This window comes from Camelus bactrianus, chromosome 5 (genome assembly GCF_048773025.1).
Source record: "Camelus bactrianus isolate YW-2024 breed Bactrian camel chromosome 5, ASM4877302v1, whole genome shotgun sequence".
NCBI lineage: Eukaryota > Metazoa > Chordata > Mammalia > Artiodactyla > Camelidae > Camelus > Camelus bactrianus.
Window position 1 is genome coordinate 93,804,238 of NC_133543.1, and position 24,632 is coordinate 93,828,869.

At 40.2% G+C, this 24,632-nt stretch overlaps 1 protein-coding gene across 3 annotated transcripts in view; it reads left to right on the forward strand.

Annotated features, from left to right (window-relative positions):
- NYAP2 (neuronal tyrosine-phosphorylated phosphoinositide-3-kinase adaptor 2) overlaps window positions 1-24,632 on the forward strand; it is a 162,497-nt gene that overhangs the window by 79,359 nt on the left and 58,506 nt on the right. For all 3 annotated transcript variants that reach the window (XM_074364403.1, XM_074364401.1, XM_074364402.1), the window contains exon 4: window positions 14,077-14,286. In XM_074364403.1, coding sequence (XP_074220504.1) covers window positions 14,077-14,286 — 210 coding nt within the window. The remainder of the gene's footprint in view (window positions 1-14,076; window positions 14,287-24,632) is intronic.

Here is a 24,632-nt window from a genome sequence, read left to right on the forward strand (position 1 = left end):
TCTCTGTCCTTAGATCATGAATCACACAGTAGGAGCCCAGTCAAATTTGCTGGACATTAGAAATAGTCTTGTTTATCTCCTTCATGTTACAAACTGAACTGCAAAGAGATTCAATTACTTGAGAAAAAAAAATAACATGTAGAAACATAATCTGAAAAGAGTTCCAGCTTTCCTAAGTGTCCTCTCAACATTCAGAAAGCCACGTTTACATATTTGTGTATTTTTCTCCAAGAATGCTATGAAAAATTCCAGTTGTCCAATGGCAATTCCCAAACACTATTTCTCTCTCTAACCATGTTTAAAGAAACTGTGATTTAAAATCTTAAAGAATGTACTGTATATATTCATTTCTGTAGCCATCAGTTATCCCTAAAAGGATGCTCTTTTTATGAAACTTTAATAGCTGACTTCTTTAATCCTCTAAATAGGGTTATTAGTGTGATTTCACATTCTAAGTTTTGCATTTACCCTGATAGAAATGAATTATTCTGATTACCCTTTACGACGAAGAGATTATTCTTCTTAACATTGAGCGTTTGTTTCAGAAACATTTATGAATGTATTTTCAGAATTACATCTTTCAGGAAGAATGGAAATGATGTTTCTCTTCCCATGCATTAATATTTTTAGTGCCTGAATGCCTCTGTTACTTTAAAAGAAGATTGAAACATTTTTCCATCTGCCTATGAAAATGATTTGAGTCTTAATTAAAGTTGATTGCACCTGTGCATATATTCGACAACCCACACACCTTCCACCTATGAGTGAGTGAAAAAGCTTGTCTTTCCTTCAAAAATTGAGGGAACTATGACCTTTTTATAAAAAATCATAGGCATAGCTAACAGACAACACTGAGAAGTAAGTATGGTGTTCTTTGGAGATCTTAGATCAATGATTTTTTATCTTCAAATGACTTTTGGTGAGTGATGTAAAGAAGTTGGCTTTCTTCCTTAAACTGCGAGTTTCCTTATCATTTTATAAGGCAGCCCAACTGAAGAAGCCAAGTAAAAGAATAAAAATTCAACAACAAATTCTCACCCACTCACTGGTTGCTTGTGTGTGTTCTTAGCGTTGGCAGTTCAATCTTTCCTTGCTTATGAAGATGGGGAAATAATCATAACATACATATATATGTACATAAAATTATGGGGCTCATCTTAAAACTTGAGGTGGTCAAACATTTTCCCCACCTGTAAAATTTTTTCCAAAGAATTCTAAAAAAATATAAAATAGATTAGTTGTCTTTTGTCCCCAGCTCTTTTCTCTTTCTCTTGGGAAAAGAAGGATAATTAAAATGCTTTCAGCTAAAATAGGGAAAGCTGGGGAAATAAAGGACCCAGGCAGTCTACAAAAAGAATAATGAACATTATATTAAATGTTGCTAAAATCATTCCATTAAGTATAGAACAGTGGTTTTGAACACTGGCTTTATTTGAGAAGCTCTTGGTGAGCTTTCAAAAATTATTAACATCTAGACTCCACCCTCAGTGATATAATATAATTGTCGCCCAGGCATGGATACTTTTGGAAGCCTACCTATGTGTTTCTAACATGCAGCTAGGATCGGAACCTCCAGTACGGCATGTATTCTGGTACTTATCAATAGAATCCTAAACCTTGAGTCTGGATGCCTCATTTGAAGATAAGCAAATGAAGACTCAGAAGGGGAAAGCGATTTGCTCAAGGCCTCACAGTTAATCAGGGCTAAGTCTGAATTGGTACCCAGGGTCTCATAACCCTAAAGACAACTCTGTTTACACTGTAAAATGCTATGTCTGGGATTCCCCAGATCACGGCATTAAGAGGTATGAACGCTCTGCCCTTGGTTTCCAAATTGCTGGTATGAATCCATCTCCTACGTTATTAGTACTGATTTTATATCATCCAAAAACATCAAGGCCATTTCTATAAAAATGTGGCAATAACCCATGCAACAGGAACTTCAGCTGTGATCCCAAATGTCTAATAGTAATTTCCTATGCCCATTAACTCAATCTTGAGGACACATAAAAGTGCTCTACATTACAAAAGTCTTCCCAATCTTTATATGTCTGGCAACAGAGTATTGCTTGGATCTTTCTAGTCATTCTCTTTCTTTCTTGTTGTTCAAAGGGTCATTCTGACATAACCACTTAAAAAAATAGATGGAAACAGACACGGTAGAGGCGTCAGTAGGATTCCACAGTCTTTTTCCTATGGAAGGCAAAAGTTAATTTGGATTCCTTGCATCCAATAGATAATTGGTCTACTTTCTCCCAATGGCCTTAGTAAGCAGTGATTCTACTCATAAAGCCAAATCCTCTGGACTAACTTGTAAAAGGGCAACTCAGATGATGGTTGTGGTCTCTTTATTCTGCTCATACCATTGTTACTTCTCCTTGGACTTGGCATCATTCCTTCTGCACTTTGGCTTTGTGATTGTTCATGCTGTCAGCAGCATCTAAGGATATTTTGTATGTAAAATTACCCCTCTTCTGTTCTATACTGAGGTATCATTAATTAGTTTGAAAATCTCTTCAAAATAGGCCAAAATTGTAGTTTTCAGAATATTGTCCTTCGGTGGCGGGGAACTTTCATCAAATACCACTTTTATGGTGTATTTAAAGTGGACGTGAATCCCATTTCACCTTAAACTAAGGAAACAAAAGATATGATTTTAGGTCTTTGGCCCCCCTCATAGAATTTCAGATCCAGAGGGCATCTTAGAGCCATTACGGTATAAATCCCTTCTTTGAGACAGGAGTACACAGAACTAGAGAAAGTAAAACAACATACTCAGTGTCACCTGGATCATGGTGGAACCATTACCAGGGCCAAGTTGCCCAAATAATTAAATCCAGAGATCTTTGAACTGTGCCGGTCTCTACTCAGCAGTGCTGTGACTGGGAGAGCAGGAGGAGAAAAAATGTAAAGCTCACATATGTTCAAGTCCCTGTGGCCTCCTTTCTTCAAGAAGATTCTTTTTTAGATTGTTAGCTTCATGTTAATCTGCTGCCTGTGTCCTACTTAAGCATGACACCAGTGTCAGGTCTTTTATAACTGTCTGCATATGATTTTGGAATTTGTCAAAAGATGTATCATAAAACATCCTAAGCCAAAATGTGCGACTGATCCAGGTTCAAAGATTTTTATAACACTGAAACTCTGTTAGAATTGTCAAGTGCTTTAATATTCTCTTTGTCCAAGAGATTTTTATTGGTAGCCTTTCTATCAAATACGTGAAGAACTGGAGGTAGATGGAAGTGAGATGAGCCAAAGTGGTGTCAGATTTTAAATGGGAAGGAACAGGGAAAAGCCCACCATTGGCATTATGGGGGTCCTAGAGAATGTGGGCATAAATATTCAATGTGGTAAATTATAGGAAGACATTTGCATTTTCTGCACTATTTTGAAGTAAAAAGGATTGGTGAACAATAAGGACATTTTCGACAATGATGTTCCATTTTTAATATGCGGAGAATTGACTCTGGGTTCAGAGTAGTTATTTAATGAAATCTCAATGTAACCTCGTCTGGTGTTTCTCTTTCTAAATCTTGACATCAGATTAAGACCAGACAATGAGGTTGGTGCATAAAAAATGATTATCTTGTCATTGAGCAGATGATAGAGTTTGAATTCCAAAAAAAATCTGGTCTTCATCTGGCAGGTAGTCACAAATTCATCTACATTACATATAAACATTAAAAATTGTTTATAAAAAGACCTAAGACCAATAGTAACTAGGAAACATGCACATTCCTTTAAGGATATTATCTGCATTTTCTTGTGTGTGTATATTACCAGGGTCCTTATATAGTTCAAATCTTCTAATCAGGTGACAAGAAAAAAGTTAGATACTAGCTTGGCAAATGTTCTGAAACAAATCATTGGTATTTTTTAAGATCTCACTTTCTTAATTTATTTTAGAGTTCAGTTTGTTTTACTTGAAAAAGGAATTATGAAACTACAAAAAAGTCACCTTCAAGAGTGTAAAACACTGAAATAAAAGTAGAGGTGTATTTTAGAACAGACACAGTGGTATTATTGAAGTCTCATGAAGTATTTTGCTCTTTGTAGGAACTTTGGTAACATAAGGGTATACAATTTTAGACTTAGGAGGATACTTAGAAATAATTTACTTCAAATTTATAATTTTATCTGGGAAAAAAAATCAAGACTCAAGAAGATTTTACTGAATGGACCTGAGAATGGCTTCTAAATCCTCTCCACCACCTTCCAGAATGGTTTACTGCTTTGTAGTTCTGGGAAAATATTCTGATTTATTTTGAATTTTTTTCTAAATATACCTAATTTATATCTAAGTTATTTTTATGTTAAAGAAATGGTCAGTATTTTCTTTGTGACTATTTTAAAAATAAGCTGATTTTTAAAATCATTTCTTAGAAATTTTGTTCTTTGCTACTATTTTGGATGAAAAACTAATTTGGAAAAAAAATTAGATGACATGGTCTTCATTCAAATTAATACAAATAATTATATAATCTGTTTGAACGGTCATTTCAGGGGCTCATCCATTAGTACATTTAGCACATGATTATTGAAGTCATAGTGTTTAAAATATTTATTACATACCCAATAAAGATGTATTTATCAGTTTTGTAAAGTATTTTTACTATAGCTAGAGCAAAGAGAAAAGTGTTGCTTGTTGAATTGGCGTACCGTATCTGTCAGTTTAACTCATCTCTCCGCTCTTCATTTTTCGGTCAGTGTGTCAATAAAAATGTTGTCCTCATTAGAGACTCAAGGACTTTCTATTTAGAATATATCTTACATGAGAGGAAATGAGAAATACTATCTATTGACATCTGTGTAAAAGTAGTCCAACTACCATAGCAAACAACTCAACCTCCCCGGCTTAATACAGTGTGACGTACATCTCATTCATGTCCATAACACACATCACAGATATGTGACAATGAATTCATGGCTTCAGCAGAAAATGGGCTTTTCTCCACCTAGTTATGGGAGATTTTCCATCTCATGGCTCTTCTAGCACCTAGGACCTCAAAAACTCCCAGCCAGCAGGACAGGGATGGAAGAAGATGAGGGTTTTGTGCGAAGTTTTATGACCACACCTGGAGGTGGCATACGTCACTTCCACCCACATTCTGACAGCCACGACTCAGTTATGTGGCTCTCCCTGACTGCAAGGAATGCTGGGAAGTATGACTTTCCTGGGTGCTCAGAGAGAACAAACAGAATTGGTCAGCATCTAGCTAGTCTTTGCCCACAGGTCCTCTTGGTTTCTGCATTACAAGAACAAACAAAAATACAGACTGCATTCCTTAATCATATGGTCTCTCATTGCCCTGCAATGCTAGAATTTCTTTAATAGAGTGTGACTAAAATGTGTCCGTTTGAGATATGCCCGATGACTTCAATGAAGATTTTTTAGATAGGGAGAATTTGGCAATATCTCTAAAATCCTCACACACCGTGATAAAAAGGGAGAAATTAAATCCTGTGGACATTTGGTTGAGAGTTTTTAAAAGCACGGCCTTGAAAATTCTATTTATTATTCTGGCCCTATGAATAAGTGTCATTGTTTGCAACCATGAAAAAAATAACTTTTGAATATAAGTCAGTATGTGGGTTCCCGTGTCTAATGGTGAGAGGTACACGCTGGGCGGTGGTCAGGAAAACTGCCAGATCTTTACTAATGGCCACTTGTGTGACCTGGAGCAAGTTGTGTAAAAGCTCTGAGCAGTTTTTACAGCTGTAAAACGATTAGGATTCTTTGCATAGTCTGTTCCGCTTCAATGTGCCTCAACTATTTTATTATTTATTAAATAATGTGCCTCATCTATTTTATTTACAACAAGATTTCACTTTCTTTGCCTTCTTAACACAAACCTGGATTTTCTTTCTTATTTTATTTAAAACCATGGACTCTCTAGATGCCTGAGCCGTTGTTCTTTCTCTGTATTTATTTGATGAGAAGGCATCCCTGAGATGTTGGAATGGACAATACTGACCTCAAATGCCAGAGTTCACACGAGACAGAAGCAATCATTAAAAATGTAAAAACTGCCCCTGCTCCCTGGTGCCCTTTCACTGTGCAGACAGGGGAGCCTGTGCCCTCTCCTCCCTGGGGCCTTGGGAGATGGAGTAATAGAAGTACAAGTTGAGGACCCCAGCACCCACCTGGACTCGGAGGTAACCCACGTCAGCGTGTCTGGCTCTGATTGGCTCCAGACATCACAGTTTTAAAAAGACACCATGACATGCAATTAGTGTCCAGGCCAGGGTGACAGAGAGAGCGATTTGTATTCTGAAGATGACATGACCAAGGGGAGACAGACTCCCTCACTCTGGATTCTAAAGGGTGTTTACTTAAAAACAGAAATAGACTAGTTTTGAGTTGTTCCGGAAGCAGGACTACCAACAACCAACACATGGTGGCGCTTGGAGGGAGGCCAACGAGAGCTCTGTATAAGGGCTTTCTAGCAACTAAATATGTTCTCAGTTGAGTCAAGCTTTTCCATGAGATACGGACCTTCGCTCCGTGGGACTAACCTCCAAAAGGCGGGATGACCGTCTGCAGACGTACACTCACACCTTGCTTTTGATGAGCTGCTGTGATTGCGATTTCCAAGGTCATTTTCAGCCCTAAAATCTGCTGATTGAATCTAATACCCACCTGACAATGCAGTTTTGTGCAGTGCCTCCTTTCGAGTTCAAATGTCTTGTCTTTTCTGCCTAATTAACCTGCCTTGATCATCTTTCATTATTTCCATGGTTCAGCTGCTGGAACAGAATAGAGAGACTTTGGTCTTCATGATTATACCAATATGAGGGGACAATTCTGAAGCATTCTTTGTTTCCACAGGAAGCTCGAATTCTCATCAGCGGCATGAGCTGTGGTCCCTATATTGCCAGGAAAAATTAAGTCCATATTTTGTAACCAAGGGATCCTTATGTGAGAGTGTGAAATGTTGAGATCAACAGCAGTCACAAACCACAAATACAAAACCCTCTGTCTGAGTCATCCTGTTGCCAAATACAGGTTCATGTGCCTGATGCACCATGAGGCCAAACAAATGGAAACGTTGCAGTTTAGAGCAGAGAGTTTACCGCAGGGCTGAGCAAGCAGGACAGGGCGGCTCATGCCCGAGAAAACCACGAGCTCGCCGAAGGGTTTCAGCAAAGCATATTCGAAGGCCAGATGAGGGGAGTGGGGGCTTGTCTCAGGGTACCTGATCAGCTCGTGCACAACTCTCTGATTGGTTGATGTTTAGGTAACAGGGAGGTCAACACTATCAACCCCCAGGCGCCAGAAGGTCTGAGGGCCATGTGCCCTCCATCACCAAGTAGTTAATTCCTTCCCGGTGGTGGCGGGTTTTTAGCATCTGAAACACTCAGGAAATATACATGAGATACTATTATCTGGGCACTTCAGAGAGGAGCTCCAGCAGAGGGTACTGGGGAGGGGCTGTCCCCTGGAAGGCCCCACAGGGTCCTTCTCCATTACAATCTGAGTCATGTAGATGTTCCTAGAAGCAATTAAATGACAAGGTAAATTAATCCTTTTAAATACTTCAAAAAAAAAAAAAAGGAGAATGGAATCTTATGTGTCCCCCTCCCCCCACAAAAAAAACCCATGTTACTGGTCATATTTCCAAATAATATTCATTTTCTCAGACATATCACTTGTTATCTGGTCTATCATTAGCAAGTCAATTAGAAACATGTATGGGTTAACAAAAAATTAATTTTGGGTATAGTAATTAACTCATGTTTTCAGTGAAGGTTATTGGTTCATGCCATGACCCGTGAGCTGGTTAGACTGGAGAGGCAGGAGGCAAGGCTATGAGTCATGGTCAAAGATATGGTTACATTCTGGAGCAAAAGCTAATAAGCTCACTGTCCTGCAGGAAGAAGCAGTATTCATCCGCTCATCCTGCTGATTTCCACTGGGGACGCTATCAGATTTTGGTACCAACATGAAGGATGTAGTCATTAGTCTTAAGAAGCTTATGATCTGGTGGGGAGGCTAGACATATAAATCAATAATTACATGATCTTTTTAGTCAAAAAAAAAAAAAGAACAAGTTTGGAGAGAGGATAATACTGTCAGTTGTAAGTTGGTGTGGTTCCCCAGACAGCCATATGTAAAGTTCCATCAGTGCAAATTGTTTTCTTTGTCTCTAGAGCTTGAGAGGGATTTTTAGGTCATGGAGATTGATAAGAATCATTATAAGAATGAGTCACTGTTTCACTGTTGAGAGAGCGAATGTTGATGAGGAAAAGTGAATCAAAGATTCTGGGAAAACTCAGTATCTGGGTGGGCAGCAGAGCTGATGGTGTAAACCATGACACCTGGGGAGCCAAGTGGTTGTGATACAGGAATAAATGTGGGACGAGAGGATGGCTGAGACTCAGGTCTCACTTGAGTCCCTGGGACATGCCCCGCCAAGTGTGGGCCCTTAGCTTTGCACAGAAAAGAATTTAAGAGCGAGCCACAGTTGAGTAAAGGTAGGTTTATTCAGTGAGTCACGTACTTCTAGACAGAGTGCAGACTGTTTAGTTTAAAGTAAAAGTAGTTACTCACTCCATAGACAAAGTAAGGTCTGTCTCACTCAGAAAGGAGAGTGGCCACGGGGTGTGAGGGTTGTAAGTTTTTATGACCTCAGCAACTTCATATGCTAACAAATGGGAGGATTGTTCCAACTACTCTGGGGAAGGGGGCTTGGCTGGGATTCTCAGGAATTGGGCCATCACCCACTTGTTGACCTTTCAAGGTCAGCCTTGGAACTGTCATGGCGCCTGTGGGAGTGCCATTTACCATGTTAATATATTACAGTGAGCATATAATGAAGCTCAGGGTCTACTGGAAGTCACATCATCCTCCATCTTGGGCCTCAAGGCCTACTGGGGAGTTGAATCTCCCGCCATCTTGGTGTTAATTGCTGTGTCATTCCTTGAATGGCTGCACCCTGCCCACTTCCTTCTTGCCTCAGTTGCAGGTGGCCCAGGACAAGGAAGGAGAGAAGATTGAGTTAGAAGCTGGAGAGACAGCTGTAGACTCAGAGGCAGCATAAGCAGGCCGGAGATGGGAGAACTTTGAGAAGGGACTTCAGAGTTAGCAGCGTGAAGTCTGGTGGTTTGGAATCCTGTAGAGAACATTTCGGTCATGAAAAGATGCCTCCTGATCTTTTGTCCTTATTCTTCTTCAACTTAAACAGCGTAAGATGTCTAAGACAATGATAAGCAAAACACACAATCTGAAAGGCAAATGTAATGCAATTATATGTTTTTTTTTTTTTCTCATAGCAAGATAAGATTTCAATGCGAGAATCAGATTTTAGATCAATAGTCAACACTTGATGAATAGAGGATGAGCAATTTCTGTGTAGTGGGCCCTGTGTCACACACTGGGGCTTAACTGTGAACATCAAAAGAACTTAGATTCCACATAAAAATTTCCCACAGTACCTAAAATTATTCTTGTTCAGGAAAGTTGATGCTACTAAAATCAATTTTATTTTCAACAGGCTTTAAGAAAAAACACTGACATGTGTGAATATGGCTAAGTACATCCTTACTCCTCTGAATAGGTTTCTCTGGGCTTTCAAGAGTTCTTATTGTATGTATTTCTTAGTCTAATTGTCCACTTTCCATGCCTCTTTTCAACAGCTGTTTTGAAGATTTTCATATTTATTTTGATTAGAAAATGCATTTTGTAGGAAGCTGTTCTTGAATATACATGGGAAACCAGGCTTATTCTCCAATAAAATGCTCAATAATACATTTATGATTTTCTTACAGATTTTTCAGCTCTGCCTTCTTTTAAGAGGCAGAAGTTAAGCTACAAGTCTGAGTAGCATGATTTCTTCAAACCTTTGTTCAGGTTTCTCTAAATACACCTGCCAAAATTCACTGAAGACTAACCTCTGGGACTTGAAAACAAAGCAGAAAGAAAGAAAGAAAGAAAAAAAGACTCCTTTTTGTTCCCAAAACTGTATTGGGCTTTTATTTAGTTGAGGTTTGGGACCTGAACAACACTTCCTTGGTTTGTGTATGCAGGTAATTTGAATAAGAACAAAGAAATGAGGTTGGTGGGGGTGCCTTTCATATTTCAAATCTTGTCCAAACTTGCAGGAACAGTTTTGGACCCAGTCTTAAGTTAGAGCCTTTTTTTTTTTTTTTTTTTTTTCCCAGTTTGGGTAGTTTCAATTCCAGTGGTAAAAGACACTGGGTGTGTGTGTGTGTGTGTGTGAGAGAGAGAGAGAGAGGGAGGGAGAGACAAGCAGACAGACAGAGACAGAGGGAAGGGAAAAGAGAAATGGTAACTGCTTAATGATGGCAGTGGAAGAAACTGTAGAGGTTGATAATCAATCAAACATCCCAATGGTTCGTTTTAAATCTGGAAGAGAAGGTGGGGTGAAACAGATGGGTCATTAGGCTCTGAGGCTGTGACATGTGGAAGCCAGAGTTACTTTTCTTTGAAACTGTGAATAAACAGCTTGGAAATAGTCTCTGATGTTCTTTTCTGATACTGATTTGATTCCATTTGACTCAGGGCACAGAAAAGCAAGTGTTGGTTAAATTGTCTTGTGGTAATTATTTGCTGGAATGTGTTAGTTTAAAAATATTTTGACTTCTTATATTTGATTTCAGCAAAATGGGACTTCAGCTTATGTACCCAGGGATCCTTCTGAGGGTGTTATTGTGGTATTGCCCTCCCGGCTTAAGTTCTGTCTCATGGACTTGTATTTTTGACATGAATTTGCACAACTGCATAGCATCTTGGAGCTGGAAGGGACCATAGCAATGTGAAAATAAATGAAGACCAAACAAATGAGGGCACATGGGGCTATTTATTCAGACCTTGCTGTAGCCAGGCAGTCAGCCACCATCACTTCCACTTGGCAGGGACTCAAGGCAGGAAGAGTGGGATAGCTTCATACAGTGGGGAGAGAAGGAAGGCTTCATATACACCCCCCAGTGGAGGCTGTTGGCAAAGGGAAACTACAGGCAGCCTGACTAGAAGCAGGGCATTCTATGTCATTGGTTAGAGGAATATTTGACTTTCTCTGGTGCTTGGTCCTGTGTTAAAAAAACAGTGCCAAAACTTAGGGGAGCTGTCAGTGATTAATCACATCCTGGCTGCTTTGGGCCGATTGTTACACAGAATATTGTTTGGCTTCCTGGATTGGTTACTAGAGATAGTGGTCTGAATTCCTGTAAGTCTGACTTATAGATAGTAGGTTGGCTTCCTGGGCTGGCTACTGTGGATAATGGGTTAGAATTCTACTTTAAAAAAATTTTAAATGGAGATACTGGGGATTGAACCCAGGACCTCGTGCATGCTAAGCATGCACTCTGCCACTGATCTACACTCTCCCCTCTAGAATTCTATTTTTATCTGTGATCTGGCAATTTTCCATTCGTATATGTAGTCCCTCAGCGATTACCTAATACAAATGCAGAAAGACTAAATAAATTCATAAAGGACAAATTGCTACAGTTGAAAAAAAAAACTACTTTTGACATGTGTGGCACTGTTTAGTTTTTTAAAGTATTCTAAAATGTAGGATATTATTAGATCCTTCACACTTCGGGAAAATTAGGCAACACTGATATTATCTCCATTTTGTCGTTAAGTAAAATGAAACTCCAGGAGGAGAAACCAGGGGCTCAGCGTCCTGGGTCAGCAGCCATAAGGCCACAATGGCCAGGGCTCCAAGCTGGGCTTCTAAGATCCCTCTCCCAGCTGCTTACTGTATTACAAACTATTCTATCTCTGCCCACAGATTCAAATATTAGGGAACTGAAGTGTGACATGCATCTTATTACACTGCTGAGAGTTGATGAGTGTTTGAACCTACATGCAAAGAAAACAAAATACAGATTCTCTGAACCATTTCTGGCATTTGTTACCATAGTCTTTCTCAGAGATGCTGTATTTGAATTAAACTTTCAAGCTGTGGTGAATTTTACCACTTGTGATTGTTAGAGAATCAGATTTTGGAAAATACCACAGCTCTGTGCCACTTTAAGGCATTAATAACACTTATGGTCCCCTTGTTCTGTTCGGAATATGGCATTTCCTACACAGAGGAGTTGGGAAAACTACTCAATACGTGAATTAATTAAATACCTACTGAGCAATATGCTGAGTGCTGGAGGCACCAAATGGAAATTAAAAAAAACAAAAACCAAAAAACAAAACTTAGACCCTGCAATTAAAGAACTCAGGGCCCTTTGAGAAGAGCAGATACACAGAAAAATGCTCTAACACAGCGTCAGTGCAGAGATGACCATGTCCCATCCTAGGGTGGGGATTCGCATGGGGGAGGCTTCAGAGCGTACTTAAATTGAGGAACCAGGATGGAGGCAAGGATTCCTCAATCAAAGATGAGGTACAAGGGTATTCAAAGGAGGTGAGATCAGAGAACACAGCTACAGAAAACTGCACTGTTGTTAGAGGTGGAGTGGAGAGGAGGAATCTACCGCCAGTTTATTGATGTTTCTTGAATACAGTGTGCAGGTGGGAAGTAAAAAGTTAGCGAGGCGGGAAGAGAGATGTTAGGGAAACTTGTGGGTCATAAGGAGCTTAGACGTACTTCTGTGGGTAACAGGAGGCTTCTGGAAGGATTTTAGTCAGGGTCACACTATGAACAGATTTTCTTTTTTGTTTGTTTGTTTTTGTCTTTAAACACTTCTCTATGTGCATTAGAGATTGATGATCACATCCATTCCCTGAAATAACACTGTTCTCAACGAAGCAAGCAGGGTTTTATATACATATTTTTTTATATGCATGTGTTTTTAAACATTTCTCTACGTGCATTCCAGAATGGCTGTCACATCGGTTCTCTGAAATAACACGGTTCTGAACATAGCAAGTGGGTATCACTCTTAAGTCATCTTAATTTACTACATGCTTCCATACATGCCTTACAGAATGGTTATGGTGTCTATTTTCCCAAAAAAACAAAACAAAAAAACCCAAAACACTTGATCAGATTTGTATTTGAAAGAGGTCACTTTGACAGTATATGGAGCTTATATTTTGGGGGAGCCAAGGACAGAAGCAAGGAGACAAGTTGCAATAAGTCAAGGGTGATGATGAGAGCTCGAACCAGAATGGTTGAGATAGACATGATATAAAGGGCAACAGAAGGGAGGGCAAGCCATGCAGAAATAGTATCTGTAGAACTTGCAGATTGATGGATTTGAGGAGTAGCCATGAGAGAAACATACAGGTAAGTTTCTAGCTTGGATGGTTGGCAGGTCGGAAGGAACCATTGGTTTAGTAAGACATGGTATCAGTCCAGTATCTGAAATGCTAAATTTGTATGATCCAGGGGGCATCCAGATGGAGTCATCCAGCAGGCAGTTGGGTAACTGAGTCTAACGCTCCGGAGAATGGTACAGGCTTGTGATCACTACTTAGGAGCCAGTTGCCATCAGACAGTTGCTAGTTGAATCCTGGAGGATAGATGTAGAATGAGAAGAAGAGTTATGAGGGTGGAACCCTGGGGACAACCAGCATGTAAGGGACACATGGAGGAGGAGAAGGTGTGACTAACACAGGAGTGGCATAAGATGGAACACACCATCATAGAAGCCAAGAGAATGGAAGATATACATAAGAGAGTCATCAAAGGGGTATCAAATGGCTTAAACATGTCTTCTGAATTTGCCAACTAAAAGACACTGGGCAATTCTAGCAAAAGCAGTTTTAGCAGAGCGGTGGGGCTAAATTCATGTCACAGTGGGTAGCAGAATGAAAGAAAGATGCCGAAGTAGAGAGAACGAGTGTAAAGTCCTCTTTAAGAAGTTTCCTTGAAGATGAGCACAAGGGAAGAGTTACTAAAGGATAGTCGAGATTCATCAGGGCTCTCCACTGTCAAAGAGAGAACTATTTCCCAGGAATATTAACCTGCCCAGCTGAGAAAAATCCATAATCTCTGTCCCTGTTTTATTTAAGTATTGTAATCTCCCACACAGGTCCAAGTTTCCAAAAACATTCTAAAAATATTTTAGAAAGTCATTCTTTAATTTCTTTTAAGGGATCTGGGAAGGATTTGACTTTCGTTAACAGAATATAATTTGGTTAATATGCAGAATCGACAGAGGAGCTGAAAGTCCGAAGCCACAGCACGGAGCCTATACCAAAGTTGGACAGCAAAGAGAGAGGCCACCATGGGGCATCCTCCTCCAGAGAGCCTATCAAAGCTCAGGAATGGGATGGAACACCTGGGCCACCTGTGGTCACAAGCAGAATGGGAAGATGCTCTGTGAGCCCCACCTTGTTAGCAGGAAACCACAGCTCAGGTAAGAAAGATAATGCTCTCCCGGACAGTAAGTCTTCTTGTCTCTAGAAAATGCTTTTATGCAATTATCACTTCGAGAACCGTAACTACAGATATCTCTGTATCTACTCATAGAGACACCATAAGTAGCCCTTCACACAAAAGGAGGTCACAGTGTGTGGTACACTCCAGGGAACATTATTCACATGGAGACAGAGAAGTGAGTGGTACTTTTTGGAGCTGTGCAACACAGCAGCCCTGACAACTCTGACCATCTGCTACTAAATTTCTTCCAAAAAAAAAAAAATCCTAGCGTCTCATCTAAAGCAGTTTTAATGTATAAAGTTGAAGTGATTTAGAGTTCATGCCTCCTTTGATTCAGACTATACAATGGAATAGTACTCAGCCATAAAAAATAAAATAATGTCATTTGCGGCAACATGGATGGACCTGGAGATTGTCATACTAAGTGAAGTAAATCAGAAAGAGAAAGACAAATATCACATAATGTCACTTATATGTGGAATATTTAAAAAATGACACAAATGAATTTATTTGTAAAACAGAGGCAGACTCAAAGACAGAAAACAAAATTGTGATCATCAGAGGGGGAAAGTGAGGAGGGAGAGATAAACTGGGAGTTTGAGATTTGCAGATACTACTATATATAAAATAGATAAACAGCAAGGTCCTACTGTAGAACACAGGGAACTATATTCAATATTTTGTAATAGCCCATAATGGAAAAGAATATAAATATGTATATGTATAACTGAATCACTGTTCTGTACACCAGAAATTAACACAAGATTGTAAACTGACTACATTTCAATAAGAAATAAATTTAAAAAGATTTTAGACAATTGGGAAAATGAATAGAAACTAAAATTGAGGATAAAAGTGTAGCAAAGATCATCTGAAGGCAGTAGAGAGAGTAAATATGAGGCATCTGATGTAATGAGCAAAAATGCAATTTTGCACTGTTGGTAGACAAATGTTATTAAACATCAGTTTTTAAAAAGCAGACTATGTGTGCTTTGAACTGATGAATCTACACGACAGACTCACAGAGAGCTGTCAATTGAGATAAACAGCAAATAATCAAGCAACCTCCTGTAGTTTTCAGGTTTCTATTCCTTAAGAGTGTTAGAGCTTTGAAGAAAAGACCAATCCTTTAATGTTCTTTTCAACTCTGATATTCATCTTGGAAAGCAACTAACGTGAATTTAGCCTGTGGTCTCTCTGACAATCGTGCCTAAGTTAAAACTGGAACAGGATGAATGATCTCTGCACTGGGGAAAGTATGTTTCTAGAACAGTACCCACATGGGGGCAGAGCAATAGCTTCCTCAGACTTAAAGTGTAACCTAAAGCTTTGGTGATGGCACCCATCATGAGCTCAAACAGCATGAGTCAAATCTCAGGGAAGGAATGTGCTGTGAATTTAGCAGAAATTTAAAAATATATTTATGCTAATACAGTAGAAATAGCTATAGATACATGAGAAGAAGATATCTGTGCATTTTGTCAAAAAGGAAAAGAATGTAGGGAACAAATAGTATTTTGCGGGGGAAAAAAAGCTACTCTCAAAGAACTTTGACATCATTAGTCACTTGGGAATTATGGTCTATTTTAGGTCTGTTATCAGTATATTGTTAATGGTTATCTAAGTTTGTACCAGTTCTGTCCAAAAATCATGAACAGCATCTGCTCCTGTTGTGACCACAAGCATAATCGTCGAGGGGAGCAGAAGAGAAGAGTTAGGAGAGGAAGTTCCTGGGTCTTCAATGATGTATCTAATCAGTCACAAGATTCCTGGAGCTGCCTACCTCCAGATCCAGTGCTATGGGGCGTTAACAGAGGCCACTATTACTTTAGCTACTGTCAATTGGTACTCTGTGGATGAAAGCATTTCTGTTAATTTCTGATGTGGCAGACTCTCTCTTTCATCTTGCTGGTCATACCTGAGAAACGTCCTCTAGATCAGTCACTGAGTGAAGAGGTTTGGGATTCCCATGAGCTTACAGAGGTCCTTTCTTTCCCTTACATCAAGGGGTCGCTTCCTTATATTTGGAAATGACGTCAAAATTGTATTTGCAAGGATAAATGGGCTGTCACATAGGCAATGGACAGTTACCTGCCCCAAGATGGTTAGGTTTTAAACATTATAGGGTGGATATTTTGTAGTCATTTAACTTTTTTTTCAGATAGGTTTAATGTAGTCCAGTTTTCATCTCAAAAGTTTCAATGATGACTCCAAGTCTTCAAGCATGGGTTACTAAGACAAAGGTAAACAACATCTCATGTTGGATAGGAAAGCATGGACTTAAATTTTGACTGTGTTAATTTGGAAGTGCTCTGAGACCTAACTGGGAAGCTAGTGGACAGTTGGGATTCTAGGTCTGGAGCTAGAGATTTAGTGGAAATAGAGACTGAGAATAGGGCCCTTTGGCAGGGCTGGTACCCTAAGACTGCATGATTCTAACCTAGGAGAGCAGGAACCTGAGATGAGACGAAACTGAGCTTGAACCCTGGGGAGTCCAAACATTTCAAGTGTGGGTGGCGGTTACTACAGGATGGTGAATATCATTCCCTGTGCTATAAGTATAAACTTGTTGTTTATCTATTTCATATATAGTAGTTAGTATCAGTAAATCTTGATCTCCCAGTTTATCCTTTCCCACCCTTTTCCCTCTCTAGTAACCATAAGTTTGTTTTCTATGTCTGTGAGTCTGTTTCTGTCTTGTAAATAAGTTCATTTGTGTCTTTTTAAAGATTTCATATATAAGTGATATCATATGGTATTTTTCTTTCTCTTTCTGGCTCATTTCACTTAAAACCCTGTTATTAGACTACATACAGACATGCTTAATAAAGTAAAATAGTATCTATTGTATAAAAAGTGTGGGCAGAGGAAGAAGAACCTGTGATACAAATGGAAATGAAACAATGAGATGATCTACAATTGAAGTTTGACCAAACTCTTAGTACGTTGCATAAAAATGGGTGAACTCTTTGATTCTTTGACATGATTCTTCTAAGGAATTCAGAGTGTAAACAGAATTCATACACTACTTTCACTTTCTCCCACTGCAAACTCCCAGAACATCTCTTTTGGTTTATGTCATCTAAAATCTGCTCCGCCGGGTTTTTAAGCTCTGTTTGTAGAGCAGTAAATTGTCTACTGACCAGAAAAAATAACACACACACTTTAGTTCCTCACATTCCCTTTGCTTATGAGGGAGGTAGATAAATGTGGAAGGAGAAAAAAATTTTTGTTACGTTTTTGATAAAGACATTTTTGTATCCATATTAAAAGAAGTGTGAAATGCCGGGGCAAATGTGGAGTCACATGTATGATGTCTGTGCCAGTTAGGGTTTTTCATGTGAAAGGGAAACAGATCAGCCTGAACACTCAAAAGAGCATCACAAGAACTTGAACTTTCAGAAGTCAGTGCCTCGCAAATATATCACTGCGATTGTATCTCTTGAGACTACCCTTCTACCAATTTTGAGGGAAAAAGGAGAAAAGGAAAAATATTTCTTACATTGGTAGTTTTAATTTTTCTAAAATGAAAGAAACAAAAATGTGCCAGTTCTATACTAGAAAATGCCATGATTCCACTAGCAAAAATGTATAATATTTGAAGTTCACTCAACTTTGGGGTTTTAAACAAATGGTGCACTCCTTAAAGAATTATACTCCTCAGTGAAATGGTCTTCATTCAGAACAGTCAAATAACTACACGAAGAGAGCAGCTTGGACTTGCTTTTTTGGAACAGAAGAGAATAAGTCAGAGTTTACTTTTTATCCCTTTTCTCTTTATACTTCTTCTTCATTATTGTCTCCTTGACACTTGGCGTGGTGCCACTGGATGAATTCGCTACCAGAAACACTAGAACTGTGATCATTAACCTCCTTGCCTAAACGAGAAGTTACTCGACTCCCCACCTAACTCTGAAGATTCCACTAATTTCACCTTCAGAGCGCGCTCTCTGTGACAGTCACCTCTCTGTCTCTGGTTCTCTCTCTTTCTCTCTGTCTGTCACTAACACACACACATAGACATAGACACACACACACACACATGACACACACCAGCTACTACCAGTCACAGACTATTTGCTTTAACAAAAGTAGTTTAGCTACTTGAAATGCTTGTTCTTAACAGCTCTTTTGAGGAATGGAGGAAGTGCTGAAGTAAAGCAGACGAGCGTGTCAGGAGATCTCCGGTCTAATTAACAGTGCCACTGGTTGCTCTGGTATTTTATTAAAGTCACTGCTGTTTAGTAAATCAGAGATTCCCTGGGGGGTGATTCTTGAAGGTGGTGGAGGACTGGGACCCAAATGCTCGTGAAAATAATGGCAAAGAGTAAAAAGTATACAAGTAAATATAGTATTAACAAAAATGTAGAGTTTAATCACTAAATCAATAAATAAAATTTCCAAGCAGCTTGTATCCAGTTCTGTTATGGTTTCTGGGGGATACACACACAAACACACACACACACACACACACAATACAGTATATAACACATAAAACATGGTCTCTGCCACTCAAAGATCTTACTATGCTTCTTTATGACACAAAAATATTGAACATAAATGAATCAGATTATAGCTAAATGTATTTTTTATTACTATCTACTTTTCACTATGCATTTAAAATCATTCAGAGAATAGAAAATTAGTGCAGGCTAGAGAAAGAATGGAAGGTATAATGCGATACATTGAGTCTTAAACCAGGATTCTATCGGGTCTTTAAAAAAATCATTTATTATTATTAATTGAGTAGAAATCTAGAGGGAGAACTTTCTATCTGGGATGAGGAAGGTGAACAAATGCTGAGGCAGACCTCTCCTGACTTGGCCCTACCAGGCGAGCCTGACTATAAACACAATTTTGGAAGTAGACTCAGAAGGCCTTGGGTTAATGCTATAACTGAAATGATCTTAAAAATACCTCAGTTTCTGTGTGTTCAACCCTGTGTGTTTCTGCTCTTCTGCGAAGGTCTACCATGGGGTGCAAACTGAGAAGCATGGTGATAGGCAGGGAACATCAGTGAGTGAATTAGGAGATTGCCTCCTTCAGATCAGACATACATTACATATATAGGAATGGTTTTTGCTCCTACAAAGGAAAATACTTCCCCCATTTTTCTTGAAACTTGAAATTCTTTGGGTTTAAGTCATATATTTCCACATTTTTAGAAGCATAAATACAGGGGACATTTCTGCCTTACAAAGAAAATCTATTGCCAACTGATGAACATCAGGATGGAATTATGGAAATGCAGGTGACCTGGAAAGCACAGGAGCATCTCAAGCGGACAGAGTTGATACTCACTGTGAGACATGCTCACCTCAGTTTCCCAGATTTCATGACTATAATGTGCAATCTCAAATTTTAAATAGAGCTCAATTAAAACAAAACAAAACATTGAATCAAAGAATTTGCCTCCTCTGGCTGGAAAAGACATCAAAAATGTCGGTGTGCATTTTCTGGCTTGAAAAATCAATTGATGACCATTATGTGGAGGCATGCATTTGACCCTGAAGCACAGAGAGGTTGGATTATAGCAGAAGCAGCAGGTGTCAGTAGACATCCTGCCCTCCTGGCTTTTATTTTCCAGAAGCTGCATCTCCTTGAAAAGGCTATGCTAAGAATAGGAGCGGGTATTAGAGAGAGACACGTGGCCTGTGATGATCAAGAAGGGAGGGACAATATCTTGACTCTGGAAGAGGAACAGAGACTGGCATTCCATGAATAGTAACGACCAGGGGCTGAATCCTTTCTCAGCCTCCTGGCAAAGAGGCACAGCCTCTGATCCGGAGAGAGGACAGATGGGGTAAAGTTTGCAAGGAATTTCCAGTGAGGCTGGACTTTATGCTTTATGATTTCAAACTCCAGAATATGGAATCTTGTCCTTCAATGGGGTATTGATGCTTGGGAAATAGAGTCCCATGTATTAAACAGTGTGGGCTGAAGGCTAAAAGGGCCATCTTGTACATTCTGATCTGCAGAACGTTTCTGGCTCTTTTCCTGTTCTATTGAAAGGAAGCATTTTCCACCACCATTCATGGATCAGCCATTCATATCCAAGAGGAGTCCTGTGCACACACAAGTTCAGAGAAGTGGGAAATGTATGACTTTAATTTTATTTGAAGAAAGCAAAGAAATATGCCACTTTTAGTACTCCACATTTATAGAATAATACATTTTACACTAATTATAAGTGTATGCATAAATTATAATATAATCTTTGGGCACTGAGGTTTGCACATCCAGAAAGTCCGAATTGAAGTCAAGATTCCGTTTTTTGTTAGTGATGACACTGGTCATGTCCCTTTATCTCTCTGAGCTTCATCCATAAAAAGATAGTGGTATCTAACTCATAGATACTATTGATACCTAACTCATAGATGATAATGGTACTTAACTCAGATACTATTGAGAATTAAAGGTGAGGATTAAGTGAGATAACATATTAACACACTTACCATGGGGTCTGGAACACCATGAATGTTAAATAAACACTTGTTCTGGGTGTGATTCTGATACTTTTGCAGATATCTTTGCAGGAGAGCTGAGAGAATCACTGGTTTGGGGTAATGAAAGAAAGTTTCCTGTGAGTAGTGGCATCTGAACTGGGCCCTAAACTGAGCAGAATTTAGACAGAGAAGGTAGCAGAAGGGTGGCAAAAGGAGTCACAGGTTTTTTTTGCTGGGACGGTGAGATCTCCACCTCCAACGTGGTACTTAGCACACCTACACCCCACACTATGGTTTGTAAGATATTTTCAACTCCAGTTCATATTCTAATCATGCCTTAAAGATTGGAAAGTTTACAGAAATGTTAGAATGTTAGCCAAAGACCTAAGCATAGATCCCTGGGAAGAAGATTTAGAAGAATGGGGGCCATTTTACAGAAGCAGCAGCAAACTGGGATTCAGGAGAGGGAACGGCAATGGAACCCAAGAGTGTAGTCTTTGAAAACTGATTATCATCAGTTGATTTATAAGAAGGATGCTTGCCTCTTGAAATTCTGAAACACATTTACCATACTTTACATAATAATGCTGGAATGACTGACTGACTTTACCCATAAGCCTCCTGGCAACCATAACTCAAAAATACCCATATCCAGGAAGCATCCCCTCTGCACACAAGTTCAGAGAATGAAAAACAGACAAGCAGCATGAATCGGGCAGCAGCACTGGGAATTGCGGAACAGTATTTTTGACAATCATTCCTGCAAACCATAATAAATCAATGTAGTTTTTCTTCTTTTTCAAGTGCAAGTAAACCTTGCTTTCCAAATGTTAATAAATTAATATTTTGTTTATTTGAGCATTTTCCAACAAAGATTTTAGGAGAGTGTAAAGGCCAATTTTGGATCCCCTCAAGTCTGTATTTATGAAATTTGGAGAACGTGTCAGGGGCAGGCTTTAGAACTTGGTTGGTGCATTCATTATACATGACTATGAAAAGTAAGCTTAACCTCTCGCAGTGTTTCTTTTCTGCTGGGCAGCAGTGAGTGGGCTTTAAAACCACGTTAGCAAGGATGTGGGCATCACAGGAAAATATCGATATCCACTAACGTATACGTCTTTAGTGAATACCCAACTAGACACTCATTCATCTATTCATTCATTCATTCCCTTTGTGTTTACTTAACAAAAATGTATTCAGCATCTCCTCTGTGCCATGCAGGGACTAGGTGCTGGGGGTGCTGGGGGCACAAGGTCGATGTCGTGGACCAGACCCTGACTTCCCAGAGCTCATGGTTTAGCGAGGAAGACAGAGGGCAAAATAACAGATCCTTGTAAATGCTATGAGGAGGAAATGCTGGGCACAATCACATCATTTATCCCCTGTCTAGAAGGAAGGTAATTCAGACAGGCTTCCTGGAGAAAGTGATATTAAATTTGGTGCAAACATGAGCAGGAACAAGGCAAGTAGGAGGGGATGGAGCATTCTCTGCAGCTCATGGAAGTGCGGATGGAAAAGATTTACTTTTAGAACCTGATTAGTATTAAACATTTTAACATGACTACATAATTCCCAAACCCTATCCTCTTCTCCCTCTGCCTTTTTTCATGTGGCTTGGCGCCTTTGGGATGCTTAGTGCAGTAATAGTCCCCTCTCCCTGTAGCCACAGTTTTTGCAAACATGCTTAATAGCTCCTTGTCAAGAGGTAAGATCTATTTCCTACCCCTTAAATCTGGGTTGGCCTTGTGTCTTGCGTTGACCAATAGAATGAGATGGAAGTGACTGTGTGTCAGTTCCAAGCCTCAGCCGCGAGAGGCCACCAACGCTCCCACTCACTTTTTCCAACCCTGACTGCATCATGTAAATGAACTTGAGTTAGCCTGTTGGAGGATGAGATACACACAGAGGAAAGCCACGAGTCCTGGGTCTTCCGCCAGCCAACCCGCAAACCAACGAGGAAGCACAGCATGAAATAGCAGAAGCTTCTCCCTGATTCACAGCCGACCACGGATGCATGAGTGAGCCCAGCGCAGACCAGGAAAACCACTCAGCTGACCCACAGACTCATGAACAAAGCTGAGCGAGAGTCCTTATCAGTCACTAAGTTTGGGTGTCATGTGAAACTATTAACTGATTATAGATGCTGTGGTCTGCTTGAGTTTTGCTGATTTCCCTCAAATGGAAATACTTTATTATTATTATTATTGTTGTTGTTGTTGTTGTTGTTGTTGTTATATGAGAGAAGCATGCTCATTGAAAAACAAAAGTCAAAGAAAGAGTGAAAACCCATCCTCTGATTTTTTGCTTCACTGTCCCACTTTCCAAAGCATCATTTTTAACTGTCATAGTTTCACCGTTTGGAGCTTGTGTATTCATATTATTACACAACAGGAACACCAAACCAGCCTGGTGGAATTCAGGCCCCCCCTCCGTAATTCAGACTTCGCCGGAGGATACTGACTAACTTCCTGCGTGGCTCCCCATCAGCCTCAGGCAGCTGGGGGCTTCGTGTCTATGACCCTCAAGGCTGTCATTCTGCTCCGTGGGCTCAGGCACCAGAACTCAGCTCCCCGCGTCTGCTCTCCACGCCAGCTCTAATTGGGTGCTGGGTTATTTCCTCAGGGAACACTGGCCGGATCTGGCTGCTAGGTTCTCCTTCCTAATTTCACACTCTCCAGTTTCGCTCTCCCTTTCTGAATTCTAGTGGTGAACACATAACAGAATTCTCACTTGGAGAGTCTTTGGAAAGTAATGGAAGTCATATCCCCAATCGTCCCACTTTTATTTCTCTGCGGAAAACTGTGACTTCTGGCTGCTACAATTTGTGCTCACCAGAGAAATGGTTCTATTTGTGTTTCTCCGGATTCTGATGATACAACTTTGAGAAACAGCCAGAAAAGGAGGCCTTGGTCTTAATCATTTTAAATAGCCAAAGAGTAGCTTATGCAGGGTTTGGATGTAACCCAGCAGGATACAAAATGCAGCAGGTTAGTTAAAAAATGATAGGAGGTAATTCCTCTCGCATTCCAAGGGAAAAAGCTGGACTACAGAAGCAGACCTTGCAAGGGAAGTGATCACAGTGAATGACTGTCCTTAAGTGAGCTCTCTTCTCTAGCCTAGGAGAGGGGGTAGAGGCTGAGAAGCTGGAAACCAGATATTAGTGAGACTTCAAGATAAACTCTGTGTGTGTGTGTGAATGAATGTGTGTGCGTGTGTGTGTGCGCGTGAGGTGGCGGGAGGGGGAGTGAGAAATCCCCATCCATCGTAGAACAGGGACGAGAAGTGACACTTGTCTCCCCCAGTGAAAAATCAACTCAGGGAGACTTTCACGGGACCCCCTGGACATCTTATTATTTGTTTCTAGTCATTGAAGGGACATCAAAAATAAAAAGTACAGGAGGTTAGCTGAATGGCCTGTGACAACAGAGCAGAAAACTTCATGGCAAGTAACTCTGCAGCCAGGGATGATGGGTTAAGGGTGCATGTTTCCCATGGAGCAGACCAGACCATGGAGAGAAACTCTGGAGGTGGCTTAGGTCGTGTGACTGTCTTGGAGGGGCAAGGACTCTGCTGGATGTGGTTCGGGGGTCCGTCCACAGGATGCCCAGTGGGCAGACAGCCAGGAGACCCCCAGGTGGGAGATGGGCAGTCATGAGGAGCCTTCAGGGCGCACCCGAAAGCACCCCAAGAAGAGAAGATTCACCTGTCCCTCCTTTCTCGCTAGGCCAGAGAGTGAGACACGCCAGCTCCCACCCCAACCCTCCCTCCTCCTTCCTTGGGCCTCCTGATGGCAGACCTGGTGGGAGCCAAGTTGGGGACAGCAGGGTAGGAACCTTGTCAGGCAAAGAGAGACACTTCACCTCCTCTGTTTGTGAGG